Source organism: Glossina fuscipes, unplaced genomic scaffold (genome assembly GCF_014805625.2).
Source record: "Glossina fuscipes isolate IAEA_lab_2018 unplaced genomic scaffold, Yale_Gfus_2 1, whole genome shotgun sequence".
Taxonomy (NCBI): Eukaryota; Metazoa; Arthropoda; class Insecta; order Diptera; family Glossinidae; genus Glossina; species Glossina fuscipes.
In genome coordinates this window covers 47,678,206-47,698,025 of record NW_023998415.1, presented here as the reverse complement: position 1 = coordinate 47,698,025, position 19,820 = coordinate 47,678,206, and the positions used below count along the sequence as shown (strand labels likewise).

Sequence of the window (19,820 nt, the reverse complement as noted above, 5' to 3'; positions counted from 1 at the left end):
AAGGAAATTATGTCAAGTTAAGATGCCTTGTCAAGCGCAGATTCCGCTCAAACACATGTCAATTAGTCTCATTCAGAACGGATAATAAATAGGAAAGAAATAATTTTTTCTAAATCTGGTTTCCTTCTCCCGCTGCAGGAAATATAAATATTGAATATTATTTGAAAAGATATTTGAAATGAGTACAAAAGTTTCCTTAAGGTCTGTCCATCGTTTCCGTCTACCCAATTTCGCAATTCGTACTTGGAAAGTCCTTGTATACCGACCGTAATATTTTCCTATTTTGATCTCTAAGATATAATAATAAAAATTTCCTTTTTTTTTGTTTGACTTGGCAACTCTTCTGTTTTATCATTTGTTATTGTGCTTGTGCAAGTTTGGATTAAATCATTAATAACTAAACTTTATGTTTACGATTTCTTCCATTCGCTCTTCAATTTTAATCTATTTTCCTTCATTTCATGCGTGAAAACGTAGAAACACTTCATCGGCAACGTAGATAACATAAGTGTATTTTTATCCATCACTAGGATTGTCGCAAGCATATTATACGTATTCATAAATACGCACCCAAAATTTTGATATATACATATACATATACATATATATTGTCAAATTAGTATCTATTCAAAAGTTATTTGTTTTTGAGTGAGCAGGAGTTGCGAGCAAGTTCGATAACAAGTTCAAGATCTATCTGTCAATTGGTTTCTTTACACAATAATTGTTTTTATTACTTAAGAACTTTCCGAGCCAACCGTTCAAGCAAACAGTTTCCATTCATATACATAATTACAATTAATTTAATTAATTTTCTTCACTTTGTTCGCTAAATACGGCAACAACGTACATGTGTTGTTAAGGTCAGCATCGGTATTCATGTAATTACGGCAATGAAACCTTAAAGGTAAAGAGATGAACAGATATTTCCTAATTTCGTAAGAAGAACATATGTAAAATATATTAAGATTAGTAGCAAGGCAGCTCTACTTAGCCTCAAATATTGGTCGACATGAGCGCTATGTAAGTAGATGTGTGTGAATTTCAGCAGAAATGAAGCTATCTAAGCTGCCATCAAATTTAATCTTTTCCTTTTTCCTATGCCAGATGTACTTGCTGTTGGAAATGTGTTGTTATATGCCGATCAATTTAAGTCAAAGACAGGACAACACTTTCTAGCAATCGTGTCTTCTTTCAACTATAAATAAAATCATAGAATTGTTGTCGTATACATTTTCAGAAAACGTATATATTATATACGTTTACCCGAATAGTATACGTACGACTGTAGTTTACTCAATAGTCTCAATAGTCTATCTATTTTCGTTATATAATTTCATCAAAAATCATATCTTGTTGCCAAAGAAAGGTCCAATTTAATTCATTAAATTAATAAGCGTCCAAAAGTTATATATATATGCACATGTAGTCCGAACTTACCACAGTAAGTTTAAGCATCAAATTGTTATTTTGCTACAAATCAAACAAAAACAAAATCTATATATGGAACGGTGGTGAAAATATACGGTCCCAAATTTATTTGGTAGTAGTAGTAGTAGTAGTAGTAGTAGTCAAACAATTATTTTTCAACGATTTTTTTTGCAAAAAATATTAGAAATAAAAAATTCATATAAAGATTTTTTTTTTTTTTTTTTTTTTTTTTTGCAAGATACGAGATCACTCATAAGGATGATCCGAATCATTTCCTTGGGTTCAAGCTTATTAGTGTACCAAATTTCATTTACATAACTTGAAGAGTGCAATCAGCAGACTTTTAAACTGAAAATGCATAGAGAGCCGATAACATGTTACATAGACAGACGTCAAGCAAATAAGCGGACAAATATGCTTACATTAATTCAGAATGTAACCAAATGCTATGAAAAGTGTGCGTCTATCTCAAATTCTTCTCGGTAATGCATAAAACGGACTGTCCGTCTGTCTGTCTTTCTTACGTCGTCTTGGGAGCAAAAGTTTTGCTTATTTACTTAGCCTGCGGAATAAGGACTTTTTTACTTACAGTACCACTGTGCGAGTTTGCATCGAACTGAATCGGAAAAAAACTTCAGAAATACAGAGATTACAAGTCTCGATGCATTTGTTCTAACTGACGATAACACTGTCAGCCATCTTTCACCTCTGTGTGGTTGCAATGGTTATAGAGAAATTGTAGATTAAATATTAAGGTAGTGCTCCTTATAAGCATGCAATGCGTTAAAGTTTTGTTAAAAAAAAACAAAGATTTTCAATGGAATGAATTTGGGTCTCAGTTAATTTCGGAAATAGCGATTACCCTAAAAACACGACAGCATTGACTTAAATTAATTAGCTTGGCGGTGTTTACTTGTTAGATATGGGTCGCAGGATGTCCTCGGAAAGTAAATGATAAACAGAAGACCGAACCGATGCTATCGAGTCATAAGATAAGTCTCGTTAGGCTCTACGGTGATTATCTTGTTTGCATTTCATCAGATTTCTTTACTGGTTTTGTTTTTGTACATTTTTCTTGTCATTTGGTAATGGATATGAAAGATTAATATTTTTAATAATCTCTAACAAACTCTTATATAAGGCATTAATTATTCTAAAGAACATTGATATTTTTTCATTATTTTTCATATTCTGAGTTTTATTGAAAGATTTTAATATCACAAACTTGAAGCTATTATAGAAGATATTTGCATGAAATGTTTTCATCTTCATAACTCTTATCCATGCTTCATGAGCCTCCTCCTCCTGTAGAACGACTTTGTCAATGCATGAATGTATAGGCATTTTATTTATGTTGCATGTGTTTGGTTTTATTCATGACCATATGCACTTATATGTATGTTGTTCATTTTGGGAGGTATGTTTCGCGGTGTGTATATCTACTTTTTTTTTTTTTTTTTTAATGAAATTATATTTAGTTTCTTATACTGTTTGGAAACATGTTAAAAGTTTATATATAAAATTTGCTTTTATAAAAAACAATTTATTTGTATTTACAACGAATTTCAAATAACACGCACCCACATCATTTACTATTTGCTATTGGTGGTTTATTTTTGAATTTATTATAGCGCTTTCGAAATTCGTTAAAAACCGAAGTAAATTGTTTGACTGGTCTTTCGATATGATGCTTGAGGTTTAAGCGTTTTATTATGTATTTATGTTGCTCTTAACAAAATACATTCCGATATACATAAATAAATGTATATATATATTCATGCATAGGTAGATATATATATATATATATATATATGCATAGACAGGCGTGCGTCCCCTGTAAACTCGACTTGCAATGCTGTTGCTCTTGTTACGTCTACTGCTATTGTGAAAATAGTTGTTACTATTTAAAGCCAATTCCCATGCACACACACACACACACACACACGACTATATATGTACAAACCTACACAGGAGTATGCACATAAAGCATTAAATAGTTAGGAACGTACCTATTTACACATACGAACACACATCATTGTTGTAGTTGTAGCCGCCTATGAAATAAAAAAAAAAAAATAAATAAATAAATAAAACAACAAAAAATTATTGCATTAGCATTAGATTGCTTTTAGATTTGCATCCTTATAACCCAATGCGAACACACATTTATGAATGTGTTTGTGAGTTTGCATTTATCTATAATACGTCAATACATTGTAAGCTTGGTTTACAGCAATTTTCAATCGATAGGGTAAACATGTTTACATTACATATCATTACTGTACTTGTGTACTTGTAAGCACGTTATATGCGCATACATACACAAATAAATGATGTCAAAAAAGTGCCAGGATTCGTATATTTACAGAGCAAACGGATGTCGTTCGCGAAAATCGCTATCTTCATTAACTCAAGTATGAGCGTTCGCGGATTCAAATTCCACGTTGCGATAGAATTTACTTTGGTCGTAAATATGATGAGTGAGGACACTGGCCACCCAACAAGCAATGGTCGTTTCCTTTATCTCTTTCGCTTTCCCAACTTTCTGTCGATTGCTGTTGCATTAAAAAACAAAAAAAAAAAAAAAACAAAAAAAAAATTGTTCCAAATTGCCCAGAACTTGATTCGATTCGAATAATTCGTAATATGCTTTTGACAGCGTCGTTGCGCAGGGAATATGTTTTTGCAATTTTTGCTGTTAATTTAGAATTTACCGAATGATTTTATTATTGGCATTTTATTTATTTATGTTGAGTTATTTACATTTCTCTCATTGGGCCGTGGTTAGCGGTGAATAGCTTAAAATATTTTAATTAAATATTTTAAAATATTGGGCATACACACACACACATATATATATGCATATATTATTATTACTATATCATTGTGATATCATAATGGAGTACCATATATGACCTTATATAGAGGCGAATGAATGGTGCAGAGAACAATTTTTTTTAATGTATTAAACATAACTATAACTTTATTTGGTTGTTATTTCAATGTAGCTGCATTTCATGTGTAAACAGATAAATAAATAAATAAATAAATAAATAAATAAATAAATAAATATAAATAACAGAGAAAAATTGAAATCAAATTTTTATGAATATAAACAAAAATAACCTTTTACTCCTCCTACCGTCCTGAAAGCATGCATTACGCAGATAAAATATTCTCATGCCCTGCATAGGCACTTTTCTTGCTAGTCCCTAAGACATACGATCTACATAACAAAATTTGCCTTGCTGTCTTATAGAGTGCGTCTATCTGAATTATGAAAGTATCAACGACTATGTAACGATTAATATAAATCTGTAAATAAGCTTATTTGAGGTGATCGGTATATGTTCCACGCAAGTCGCGATATCGCATTCCACGCGTCGGATGCTTGAATGTCCATTTATTTTTTCTATATATGGCCATTGTTTCAAATATTATTATAATTTTTTTTTTTTTTTTTTTTTTACTATTTATCTATTTAGTAAGAAAGATAATCATGTCCTTTACCTCGAGTAAATATAACGAAAGCGGTTGTTAATAAAATATAGTTTTATAAGGAAAGAAAGAACAAACAGATTTCTAAGCAACATTCTTATGGAGGCTTTCCGCAATTATGTTTGCGAAATTGTTGATTTGTCGGATTCGCTCTTTCATTAGGGGTGAGGTTTTTTAAAAATTGAAAATAGAAATTGTGCCTTATTTGAAACCTTAGACAAAATACCGTTCAATCTATTCCGTATCTATCATGTTTTCGAACACATTGACGCACGTCAATCACTTTTCAACATTAATTAGTTCATATCAGTGCTAGTCTGCCGAATTTTCTAAAATGTGTTTGGGCTTAATGTAATCCGAAACAAAATATGTATGAGTGTTAAGCTAAACCAGACTAAAAACACAATATAACAGAGCAACCAATGATTTTTATATAGAAGTAATCTATAATTTGTTATTAAAGAATGAAGCAGACTATAAGCTACAAAACAAATACTTAGGACCCTATAAAGTTGTAGATCAAAAAAAAAAAAAAATAAATAAATAATAATAATAATAATAATAATAATAATAATATTAAAATTAAAGATAGCAAAGGTAAAACATAACATAGTACATAAGAACAGATTAAAATGATATAAGAATTAAAAGGCAACACAAAGAGCATAGTAATATATTTATATAATAAATGTTTAGACAACCAAAGAAAAAAAAAAGTGAATTACAAGCCAAATAATAATAATGTCCAAGAATGATCACATAATTGCAATCTTGAACTTATAAGATCATAGTATCGTTCCTCATAATCCTAACCACGGTAACTTGCTGTTATTGATGATCTAACATAACCAAAGAGTATCATTGACGTCGGCAGTAGTGCAATACTTTGCCTTTTTTCTAAAGTTATCTAGTTTGGTGACTGAAGAGACCAGTTGAAAACCGCACACATACATATGCTCAAATATGTGTAAATACCGATTTGAAATTTCGAGCCAATGCAGTGCAATGAGTGCAGTGAATGATAGGAAAAACGGCTGCGATGTTTGAACTAAGATAGGCACAATCAATAATAACAGTTAGGACACCTGCTAGGTACATAACCTTCGAGGTTTTTGGGATGTACGGTTAATTTCGGCTTACTTTAAGCATTTACTGGATCGCGATCGTGTATCGTATTGAATGATAAAGAGCTTTAGAAACGTAAGTTACATTAAAAACACTTGAATATGTTTTTCAATTTTCTCAAATTTTTTTGTATCTATTCAAGGACATTCAATTCCTTCTGTTTCTTTAATTTCTCAAAGAACTGTTTTCTGAAAGATATATTCAAGATATTCGTAAAGGCTTTCTAAAGAGCATTCTGAAAGGTCTTAAAAAAAAGCTTTCCAAAAAAAAAGAGTATTTTTTCGAAATGAGTTTTTTTTTATAATAAATTTCCAAAAATCGTTAACATTATACCGTAGGCGTATTATGTATTAGCAAATATTCGACAAAAATTTTTATTAAATATTTAGAAATCATATCTTAAGGCATCAGAATGGGTAAGAATGACTTTTCAAAATTTTTCGTTTAATTTCATTTAATTTTTGGGATAAATAAACAGGTTGACAGGTGACTGAAAACTTTTTAACGTAACTAACTCTTCACTTAAAATCTCTTTATAAAGTTTTTTTTTTTTATCAAAATGAACTATAAATATATATATATATAAAATATATATGAAAAACTGTTTAGAAATTTGAAATTATTTAAAAAAAATGTTTTCAAATCTTAACAATAAGCAAGAGATTGGTTCAAGAAACCTTTTTAAAAAAATGATATTCGAAAAACTTGTTAGAATATTAAATATCACGTGGAAAAAAGAAACATTTGGGCTTGTTTATTGTCTTAGATTTTGGTTGAATGGTGTTAAGTGCAAACGTTTACATGGGTATACTGCTGCACTAGTCCTTTTACCATTACATTGTTTGCCTTCATAGTAAAAAATTGTTGTTGTTTACACTGGACGCATGACTTCACATACAGTGTAAGGCATATGCATCATGCATGTTTGAATATTTGCATATACGGCCATATATAGCCCATATACACCACACATATGAATCAGAGTTGATGTTAAAATCTCTGTATAAATCAATATTAACGTTGACTTTGCTCCCTTTAATAAACATACGACGTATGGTTGTTTTTGTTTATAATCGTTGTTTAAATGAACTCAGTTTGTAGATTGAACGTATCAACGTTCAACGTATCATTTAGCATATAATTTCAAGCAATACTTTCAAAATTATAATTATTTACGCTCGCGCATATACTTATATACTTATTATTATTTTCATTATTAACAATTACCGGAACATACGTATTTTAAAAAAAAAAAAAATCAAAACAATATCTGCATAATGCTTATATATCCGGAAAATTTCAATATTAATTATTAATGCATTGTGTCGCTTTTTGTGCGGTGTTTTTTTCTTTACAGGCCACAGGCAATTACGATGGCAGTGGTATGCCGCCAACTCAGTCACAATATCCTCATGAACGACGTAAGTACCGAATTTTCATTAATTAATTGTTCAAGTGCGAAATTTAAATGATATTAATACGTCAACAATAGTCACAAAAGAGGCCAACAAATATGTGCATATGTGTTATCGAACAAATCATTCACTTGTTAGTATCACGAAAGGAAATACATATATGTATTTGAGTTTGGATGTCTTTATACCGAGTGGTAGTTTTTTTCGACAAAAAAAACCGATTTTTTGTTTGTCTTGTTTTTTGCAGCAAATTATTTGAGAGATACATGAGATCAATATAAATGTATGTATAAATGTAGAAAAAGCATTACTCGACGTTGCTACCTGTTCGTCTAATTGTCTGTAGAAACATTTTTCTTCTTGGAACACTTCAACTCGTGAACATGTACATATGCCCAGCAAAAGGAATGAGTTCTCTTACCAAAAACCCGCATGGCCGCAATGATTTATTTAACGCTCTTTCAACGTTTGCTCTGAGAATTAGGATTTTGTAAGACGATATGGCACTTGGTTGTGATACGAACATTTTAAAAATTCCGCTAATTCCGCTTAAATTCGTAGACAGAGCTTTTGCCGCAAGACAACGCTTAATACCTTCACATGAGGTCTTCGATGCTAACTTGGACGCAAACAGTACTTTTCAAGGTGGTGCAGTCTTCAAAGTCACTATATTAGTAATGGAGTTACTCGGTCATGGAAACGACTTTGCTTGTATGCGCAACATGTTGCACCCCCCCCCGGGCTGTACATGAAGATCTAGATGGGGATAGGGACATCTTATTTTTCGTTTTTGAAGGCTTGGGCTGGTCCAAGTCAATGGGTGGGGACATTGGGAATTTTTTATCTGGTTATTAATAGTAGTCGTAACAACTTCAGGATTATCAGCTGGAGGGCTTATAACCGTAAAATTGTTAGTTAAAGGGAAAGCTGGATTAAAGGATTAGGTAACGTGAGATCAGCAAGCTCCCCAGTGGGGGGTAAGTTAAGTGAAAGAGCAGCTAGGGCAGGGGCTTGGGGAGGGGCATTTATGGGAGGTTGAAGAGGGGATAGACCAGAGCCCAAATTAAATGTTGGTCCCTGACCTTTCTCAAACGCTCAAACTAAGCATTCCAACTAACAGCATTCTTCAAATATTGCATTCCATTTATCAAACTTACCCAATAAGGACTACAGGTCGTTGCCTATCTCAGACAGATCCAAAAGAAAGTGATCAATCGCAAACACGAAGCTCAACGAAAGATGCAAACAAAATTGTTTACCGTCTACTATCGACGCTGTCAAGCAAGGGCTAATATCATGTAATTCGGCATGGAATCGTCTGACGGTCTATTCTACGGGAAACTAAGAAAATAATTTTCTTTGTTCCGCAGCTACGTAACTTCTTAATCTCGTTAGTATTTCCTTAGTTATTGCAATTCTCTTTCACGTGACATACTATGTAAATTTAAATATAATCATGTGCCTATAAACTGGCGCGCATTTCCCAAAGAAGACCGCTTTCACCTACATTCCAAAACTGCAATCATACGAGCAAACGAATTTACCTGCCGTGTTTAGTTATTGACAAGATGAATCGCACACACACAGTTGCATATATAAAAGCACATATGATTTGTGAATTATAACTTTTTTTGTTGCAATCCGCAAATCTGAAGTCAGGCTGATTACATTGCTTCGCATTAATCAAAAAATGAGTTAACTTTAGAGGCATTCGTCGCCTGTTTTTTCCCCTTCTCTCTTCTTTACGTGACCCTTCTCGGCGAATTTTTGCAACGTACGGCGTTGACATATATGCGAGCAACAGACGAAGAGAGAATTATATTTTGATGCAAACGTCCGCCAATAATGAAAACAACAGCAACAGCAACAGCAGCAACATGAATATGCTCTGCTTATATAGCTTTGATTATATTTACGGTCAGCAATAGAGCTGAACAAGAGATATAAAGCAAACAAACAAAACAAAAAAAGAATTATACGCACCTAAAACGAATCTTGAGTACCGGATCGTTTAGTTTATTTTTCTCGATATAGATTATGTGGGCCCACTCATTACTTATATCATGTTCGATATAAAAAATTTTTGTAAGGTCTCGTAAATTTTCCTCTGATTTTAAGAATACTCGCAATAGATCGATGGGTTAGAGAGAGCGAGACAAAATTCATCCTAAGTTTTGTTTACCATTTGCCTAATTATTCACAAAAAAAAAAAAAAAAAAAAAATCTGTAGAATCGGCGATTATGGGTTAACAAATACCATAGCCAGACAAAATTTTAACATCTTTCTCACATAATTAGGATGATGGTCTTTCTACAGCTGGTTAAATGTTCCGTTCTCGCTCGCATACCCATCTCGGTACCCGGTACGCTATATATATATTATATAATAGTGAACGCAATTGTTGTTGTGTGCTTGGCCGAACGTGCGCACATATTATATTTTTGCAATTGTCCTACTTGATAATATGCCCTTTAATGGCGTACACATATAAGTTTTTGCCGGTATATGTTTATCTACCCAACCACGCACATACAATGTTTACAAATGCAAATCACTACAATAACATGTTATAAATGTTGTTCAACGCAGATAAAAAAATAATGCATACATGTATATATATATATATATTGAAAAATTGGTTTAAATAATGTGGCAGCCATGGCAGATATAACCTTGTTATCCTTTTTTTAAAATTTTTTTCTTTTTTTTTTTTTTCATTGCACACATCTTACGTGCACATTATCATAATAATGTAAAACATGGTGGCATATTGGATTGGGGAAAAAAAAAAGAAAAAAAAAGAAAAAAAAAAGAAAAGGAAAAAAAATATTTAAAAACTCGTAATGATAACATTCAGTACTTATCGTTGAAGCTACTGTGCACTGGCAAATTTTTCCAGTATCAATCGCATAAAATTAATTTAAAATATTTATAATAATTTCATTAAATTCGTATCTTTGCAGCCTTTCGTACGTTAAAAGGTGAGAAAGGCGAACGGGGCGCTAAAGGTCCGCCCGGCGATAGTATACGTGGTCCACCAGGACCACCAGGACCTAAAGGTGAACCCGGCACTTCGGCACCTTTTTTCGACTTCAATTCCAATCCCGAAGCGGTGAGTATCTTTAAAATATCTGCAATTTTTCATAACACAAAAGCATATCTGGTTGACACATAAACCTTTCGGACAAATAACACACATATATGTATATCGACATGTATTGTCCTCTCCGATAAACAAAATCAAACTCATATTTAAACATAAATATTTGAAATAAAGAAATACGCGTTAAGCGGTCGCTTAACTCGCTCCTATGGCCCAGTACTGGTCATGTCCATAATTATGTAAATTAACTTTTTTCCACAATTTTGCTTGCAATTTATATTTTCACATACACCGTTGTCGATAACAGTTGACCCTTTTTATCGTTCACTTCTTAGTATATGCTAACACGTATCATATGCTTTAGAATGCACATATATTACAAGTAAAAAGTATCGGGAATTGGTAAAGAAAAATGAAAAGAGAGAAAAATTTTGTATTTTTGCTTAGAAGGCAGATTGATGTCTTCTAACTGGAAATCCAATCATACGAGCGCTTTATCCAGTCACATTTTAAAAACTCATTGATCTTCAATTTATTTACGAAGTTTCCTTCTATGCCCCCCATGAAGTCCAATTCAATAAAAAATTCTTTTTTTGAAGTGATCCCAAAGAAAGTCAATCGAAGCTATATCGAGTGAATGTGACACGGTAGCCATTGCCTGCACACTGATAAACAAATTGAGTTTTTTAGCAACCGTTCACGTTCACCCATTAAGCCAACTCTCTACTGTTCGTCAAGCGATTTTCAAGTAGCATATTCTTGATATTGTCGATCTGTCTATCGATCGTAGCAGTCGAAAAACAGTCGAACAACAAAGGAACTGAATTATACGGGTAAATAAAGAGAAGCCGAGCAAAGTATTCTGATCACTTTCCCTAGTGCCGTCAACTAAGTGCCGAAAAGGTAGGTTCGGCGTAGAAATAGACTAAATTGATACCGTACACAGAAGATTTGGCTCAAGTCGCTTATGTAATGAACACTTCGCGTCATTGAAAAATCTGTCTAACGACAGTTAGCGCAAGATGTCGTAGATTCGCCCGACACGTTCACTTAACGGGCTAATATTTCAAAGCAGTTCTACAGATGTTTCAATTCGCGCGAAGAGCACTAAAAATCTAAGTGCAGCATTGCGTTGCAACAGACTTCTAGATCCGTAAAAAGAACTTAATCGGAAATGATGATACATGCCCATATGCCAACATGTCTCAATGTCAGTAAGTCGTTGAGTAACACCAGAATCCCTCTGATAATACGGTTAAATTAAACCAGTCCAGATTGGCCGATATTTCACTTAGATATCTTTGCAAAATGTTTGGTGGTGCGCAACACAAAATTCGATTTGAAAAACAAACCTCGTATAAAAGTTTAAAATGCCTCAATTACCCGGATTGACCGAATGCGCTCTAACCAAAAAGATAACTCTAACCTACGTTTGTACGGTGTTAACTTCCGCATTGAAAATAGGCATTTTTTTCAACTTACTTACCCTTACTTACCCTTAATAGATAAATGTACAGTTGTCGCTTATTGTATTTGTTTCGAGTGTCAAATGTGCAGTCTGTTCCTCATCTTATGTTGATCATTAAGCGCTAAACACGTATCGACACTTGCTGCCCAAATCCAGTACACCAATCATTACGTATTCATCTTTTAAATGTATGTACGTTTGATACGAAAATCACATATTTGGTAAAATAAGTTTGGACTAAAATTAGCTATTTTTGTAGGAAACGAAGTACCCGAAATGCTCGAAAAGTAATCAAAGCAAATAAAACTGTTCGGTGCTCCATCTGATTGCTGCCGCAAAGTACAGGTGCACTAGTTGCTTTTACTTTACTGGCGACTGACGAAAAGATTTAACAGTAATTTTCGGGTGATCGACCAGATAAAAGAAATAATACAAATATGAGAATAAAGTCTACTGTGGTTTATTTGTGGTTTCTTCTCAAGACGTTTATATGCATAGACGAGTTGGCTCGTAATACTTGAAGCAAGAAGTCGACGAGGCATTTAAGAGAAAATATAAAATAAATTGCTGGAAAAGCCTTATACTCGAGAGTATATGCTAGTTCCGCATGGAATTCTGAATCTACTTGACTACTATCAGCATCAATTTCTGAATCGATTTAAGATTGTCCGTCTGTCCCTCTGTGCGATGTCTGTTTTAATCATTCTCCTGTTCGCCGAAATGAAACTGTCGACGAAGCATTGGGAGCCCTTGCACGCAGGTTACCATTGCAAATGGGCCAAATTGGTCGAGCGACACGTCCCCAGTACTCCATAAACTAAGAACACACATCTGTTTTTCAAAAGGAATAAAATATTGATGTTTTGCTCATTGATCGTAAGCTATGGCGGGTAAATGTAGCACTTGTAGAAAATGGAAAATGGAAAAAATTGACTACGGCTACCCATCATTATTGTGCATCAAAATTTAATTATTTCAAAACCTGTCAATCGGTTCGTCGGCGCAACGTTCGCACGCTAGCCACAATGAAGATATTATCATAAATTTTTGCATTTTTCTTTTGTTCTTATGTTATGAACTGAAAATTATTTGCATTGTCTCGATAGCGGAGCCGAGGAATATGAAGATAAATTTTAAACGGCTCCGCTCCGGAACCTAACCCGTACCATCCTCGCCACATAGCGAGCTAATTTTTGCTTCTATTTTTCCATTCTTACTATTTGCTTTATGAGTTGGGCAGAAAATGCAATTAAAATTAGATTTGTAACAAAGTATACGCTCAACAAATAGAAAATCAAAAAGTGTTTATATGCATTGCATTTCAGTTTCAAAAAGATCTTCACTATATTCGGTATATTTTGTGAAAATTTCAGTTTCAGTGGGGACGACGAGCATATAAACGCCAGCTAAGACCAGTTGTAAACCCAACTTCATCTGCTTAGAGCGACTTTGGACGAACAAAAATCTTGCACTTAGCAAACGTATATATATTCTCCACGCCATCTCTCTGCGTTCGTTATTCGAATAGTGTATACCCAAAATAACAAAGTTCAAATTGCGTATCCTCCTGCGAGTGGTTTGAAAATTATATTACTATGTGCGTAAATATGTTAACGTATTTATGTTAACATGCGAATATACTTATATTTGTATATGTATGCGTACATGTAAAATTTACAATGTTTTCAACTTATTAGATTTGCAATTTGTAATGGATATTATTTGTATGAAGGCGTGTTAAAAAATTGTAAATAATAAATTATGATTTTATTGTTTAATTACAATGTTTGCCTTTATGGACAGCGCTGCCCTCTTTCTCTATCTTTCCCATGAAGTGAAATATATATCTATATAAAACAGCAAATAATCACATAAATCTCACTTAAATCTATATTAATATTTACAAAATTATATTGAAATTTAAAGCCGCAGAGGATTTTTGTAATGTACACACAACATACAAAGATTAGAAAAACGCTTCGATTGGATTAATTGCATACAGCAAGTAAACTTTGCCTCATCACATCTTAAGCTATGTTGCTTATAAAGCTCTGATCAGCGATAAGGTCGCAGACGGATTGCACAACCCTGGCACAAATACTCCCAAAACAGCGATGAAATCGATTCGGTCAGAAAATTATTTTTCTTTTATTCTAACTTCTATATTTGTTTGCTGCATCTAGAATGAACATTCAGCTAAACTATGCAAACGATACGATAAACAACGTTACGAACATCATTACTCAGCTCGAGCTCATTCACAACTCGACGAATGAAGCACATCATTCGGAGTGCCCCTCGTAAACATGAATCAGAAGGTTGGTGAAACGTAGCTCGCTAATGGGATTTAAATTTTAATTCAAGTACAACGTCAGCAATAAACGGGCATTAAGAAGAATAGCCGTAATGGAATCAATAGGATCCGATAACGAAATTAGGTTGTAAATCTCGTTTAAATCATAACAGAGGACCTCAAGTGGGTTAAAAAGTTCATAATTTAAATCAGCATTGATTAAGTTTTACAAACAGCAGATTGCTTGCCGGGCGAACAGAAAAATTAAAATCAATCTCTGATCTGATTTAATAAAATTGGCGAATCGATGACGTCATTGAACAATTTCACCATGCCTTCCACAGCAATCTAGTTTCATTAGAAGGCAAAGAGACACGTCGATCCCAGGCTAAATTTCTTACGGGAAAAAGCAGAATATGCTTCTGCGAAAATTCTTTGTATTTCGCATGGCAACGATACGAAGGTGACCGACCATACTATCAAAGCGTATTCCAATGCAGGTCACACTAATTTATCATAAAGTCATCTCTTCACATATGAGTCGTCAAATTCCCTCGATCAGTGTTTAATAAAGCGCCAGAATTGATCCAAATTTATTGACTGAATGTTCAACGTCCCAATTGAATCGAAATGCATGCCCAAGCAAGACACGTGGGTCCAGAAATGGTTCAAATCCTTCAACCAAAGTGAGTCAGTCAATCATATATTTAGTTGCGAGCAACTTTCGCATCGAAGCAGTTGACAGTCGATAGTTAATTGTACCGCATGAAATCGAAAAAATACCAAGTAATTAAATTATTTTAGTCTGCTTGGAAGAGACATGGGTGAATTCCGGCATTAAGGAGCAAGAAAAGTTTGACGTCATCTGCTTACATCAGCATGTATAGGATGAATAGAATAGATTCCAAGTGACTCCCTTGAGCAAAGTGATGGCAATCTCGTCTGATTGAGAAGAATTGAGAAGCATTTTAAAGGATTTATTTCATCAGGTGGACAGAAGGTGGACAACCAATCAACTATATATAGCAGAAAACCTAAACGACATAATGTTCATAAAAATAATTTGCGCCTCACTATATTAAAGGCGTTGCTTAAATCAGTATATATGGCATTGAACTGTGCGCTTTCGCAACTTAAATGTTAATACAAATAAAAGACTACTTACTGGTCTTAAAAAGTACAGCTACTGATGCATAGGAAGCCCGGAGTGACTGCTAATTATCTCGTCTGTTTTAATTCCCTTTAGAAGCGGTTTCTAAGCAACCTTATGGTTGATGTTAATAGGCTTGTTTGTTACGTGAGCTAATGGTTCGACCCGTTTGTCCACTCTTTAAAGCTTCATTTATACATCTTAAGCTGTTTGTTACATTTTACTTTTACTATTATTTTATTAATTATTGTCCTCAAATCTGCTTTATACGGCCATTCATTATTGTAAGAACTATTAACAGCGACGGCTACACAATGCTACAAGTGCGTTAATTTCAACACATCCATAAATTAATTAGTCTAATAAGGCTTTGTAATATTAATGACCTGCTTAAGAACACACAGCCATTATGAATACTGTGTCAATAAAAAGAGTTATTCTTACTTCTTCTGTGGCTGCTGTAAAAAAGAGTATTTTAAGTCTTTAACTTTTATGATGACAGCGCTTATGTATTACGCTGAGCATATAATAAATATAGATTTCCTCTTGGTGTACAGCCGCATAGCTTAACAGATAAGAAGTGCGACTATTAAGTAGGCAGCACGCAGTAGGCGGTGGATCACATTTTAATCATGGTTAGCCCGTGAGCGCAGCTGTAATGATTGCAGGATCGGTAATTTTATTCCCATCTCTCTCATTCTATTCGTGTTTAGACACGTAGAGAACATATCCTCCGAGTGACAGAATATATCGGCAAAAAAAAAGCAACAAAAAAAATCAAAAATTTGCTAACACTTTAATGTCAAGTAATAGATTCTGATACGTACGCAGTGTGAAGTATTTGAAGTATTTTCCCATCCTATGTCTTTCTCCGTTAGCACCGCATTCGGGGTTTTACTTGAAATTCTAGTCAGAAGTTCGTTATTGTTGCTCATATCCGAAGTTCTGAGAAATGCGATTGCATAGAGCCAAGAGATGTCTATGTAACAAATTTCATCAGAATAACTCCAAAAATTTTGTATTGAAGCTTAGAAGCAAAAATGCATATGCAGAGATGAACCGACATGCTTAGACACAATAGCATAACTCTTCAACTTATTCCGACTATTAGTTTGCGCGGTGCAGTCATTTGGTGGGCATATAAGTGTCAGACCGGACTCTTATTGAGTGATATATTAAATATATTTCGAAATAGGTATATATTAAATTATTCTGAATATTGCATACATACAAATAATCATGCATTATACTCGTAAAGTAAGTGAGATCTTGTTTATGAAACATGCATGAGCACCGGATTACTGACGAGCGTGAGTGTTTGGTGAGTGTTTGGGGAGTGGGGAGTAGTACCTCCTTGTTGGAGGTTGGTTTTTTTTTTTTTTTTTTTTTTTTGATTCTGTGCTGCATTTAATTAATCTCAGGTTTGAGTAATTAAAACCACAATCACTGACAGCAATCAAATTATCGTTATATGGCGAAAAAAAAAAGAAAATCTACTAACGCAACTATTGCCATATGCGCCAATCGTTCAAATCAACTTTAAACATTTTCATATGTCGGTTGAATATTTATCAATTATTTAATATTTTTGGTGTTGTGTTTATGTGCAAATTTTCTAATTAAATAAAAACTGATTTATTAATCATGTTGCGAGCACATGTTTGCATTCGAAAATTTCACAAAATTACTTTTTTCCTCTTAAAATAAATAAATAAGTAAAACCACAACATATACGATACATATAGATACGAGCATATGTATAAATATGATTAAAATTTTATAAATAAAAATTTATTCAACGGTGCTATTAATGACTTGATACCGAACCTTTATCGAATTAATATATCATGAGAGCGATTATATTAGATTTGTGCTTGCGTCTGTCAATTTTTGCTTTATATTGATATGTATGTAATAGTGTGCTCAAAAAGTAACATCAATATTCAAGCTAAATTGTGCGAGTATATCGAATATCAGAAATATTTTTCTCTTAACTGGAGGTAATGCGACAGATATCTGTGCGATTATCTGATTAGTGTTTCCGCTGCGCTTGGTTTTTCACGATACAAAAACTATTTTTTTCGTTGTATGTATGGTGGAGATGATTTCTGACTCTCAGTCGGCCATGAAGCGGATTACTGCGCGAGAAGAAGCTTGAGTCTACGCATATGACCGGGAGACAATCGATCAATCGAGCGAACATCGTGCAAAAAGTAAGCCAACACCGAGAAGACCGCGTCCAAATCACTCAAAATTTAAGGTGAACTTAACAATTTTCTTTGCTTATCGTGGTGTTGTGCGCTATAAATTCCTTTCGCCGTTAAGAAGAAATATTATTTGAATCTCGTGTTGCGCTTGCGTGACGCTATTCGCAATAAGAGACCGGAATTGTTGAAAAGCAACTCCATTGCATGCTTGTGCTTTGCATTAACAAAGCATAATAAACGCATTTTTTTATAGCTAACGACAGGATAGTCTGTGTTTTGGAATAAGCGGACGGTGTGTATTATGTAATTAATTATGATAATTCAGAGAATAAAAAAAAAAAAAATGATATTAGCAGTCTTCCAGATTTCTGTACCCAATCGCTGAGACATCGCTAATCATATATTTCTCGCAAACACCGATACAACCGCTGTTGTTAACTTTTCTTACGTCTTCGGTATTTTAAAGTTTAATCATGAGTTTTGAGACTACGAAAAACATGATATATTCACACACTCATGATTAGATTGCCTTTGAGGAATAAGAATTAATATATTAAAATAATGCAGTGACAATTTGTCTTGCGTAAGAGCCCTCTTTCAGTGCAAACTTGATATTGTTTTATTGTCACTTCCGCTTCGGAATACCGCGTTGGAGGCGAAAAGACAAAAACACTGACAACTAAATGCTTCAATAATTATTATGACTGTTGACAGACGACAATGCCAGATTAAGATCGCTAAGATAACGAACACTTCAGACGAATCCAGCGAAGACGAATGTAAAGAAACCTACGAGGATCGAAATACCATGCAAATAATATGTTCTTAAGCATTTGTTCCATTGATATAATATTATTTTTTTACAAGCCTTGTATGCATTTTCGCAGACCCATCTTAAAGTATGCATTAAAAAGAACGAGCAAGTAAATTAAATTCGGTCGAAATCCACCACCACCTGTGCAAGAAATCCATTGCCTCTGCCGAATTTCCAGTGAATAACTTCACTTTTACGGCCAGGAGAATGTTTACAACAGACATTATACCGGGGGAGGGACAAAGACAAAGAGGCAGACCGACGAACATGCTTAACTCGATTTAGGATTTGATGCAGACCAGGAGTGTATATAGTTTGTGGGGTCTCTGATGCTTTCTTCTGGGCGTTTTGACAAACTGAATATACCCCTCATCCTTCGGTAATAGGTACAAAAATGTATAGCAACTTGTAAGAAAAACTATTGTTAGCCACTTAGCTTAATACAAATTTTCAAAATAACGGGTTATTGGGGAAGTGGGACTATTTTCAGTAGCGTTCTTCCTTGAGCGAGGAAACAGAATTCCGTTAAAATATGTCAAAAATTGTGAATCGCAAGTTGGATACAACAATACAAGACCGACAGACGCGGCAGAGAGACAAATAAACAGACTGATTTAGATCGATTTAGAAATTTATTCTTAATCGATTAGTTTTAATAAACGGTGGATATCCGGGTGTTGGATACATTCGCATAGGCAATAATTAGCGAAAAACTCGGAGAATTTTGTATCGATTCCGAAGTTTTTAAAATCGAAAGTCACCGCATTACACAGCTGATGCTTAATAAAATGTTTAGAGCTATAATGCTTGTTTCCCACCCGATCATTGAAACCTGTATATACATATATATCGAGTGGAATGCGGCTTAAATATGCATATTTTTCATTAAAAGAGTTTAAAGTACAGCTTTGCCTTCGGATTCGATTCATGGGAACCTAATGCATGTAGACTACTTGGTATTAAATTTTGGCCTTACATAATATATAGCTCAAGTCTATATAACAAATCTATATATCAAAAAATTGCTATAACGTTTTCAGAGTCTATTTTTATTATTTTCAATATTCTGATGAATATTACGTAGGAGAAAAGTTGGATTTGCAATTATGTACCTACGACTCGTATCATATAGAATTTAGCTTTAGTTCCTGTTATTCGTTTATTGATAAAACATAGAGTTATTATTCCTTCTCTCCCCCCTTAAATTGTCTTTTTTGTTTTTTTTTTTTTTTTTTTGGGGTTTATTAAAAAATATATAAAAAGGTTTTTATATTTAATAGTTAAATGCATTCTGAAACTGCAATAATTAAACATAAGT

The 19,820-nt window shown here is 33.6% G+C and overlaps 1 protein-coding gene across 1 annotated transcript in view; it reads left to right on the top strand.

Moving 5' to 3' along the window:
- Positions 1-19,820, top strand: part of LOC119644979 (collagen alpha-1(XV) chain) — a 448,380-nt gene that overhangs the window by 251,304 nt on the left and 177,256 nt on the right. Inside the window, exons 8-9 of the mRNA XM_038044722.1 lie at positions 7,409-7,472; positions 10,431-10,579. Of these exons, the coding sequence (XP_037900650.1) occupies positions 7,409-7,472; positions 10,431-10,579 (213 nt within the window). The remainder of the gene's footprint in view (positions 1-7,408; positions 7,473-10,430; positions 10,580-19,820) is intronic.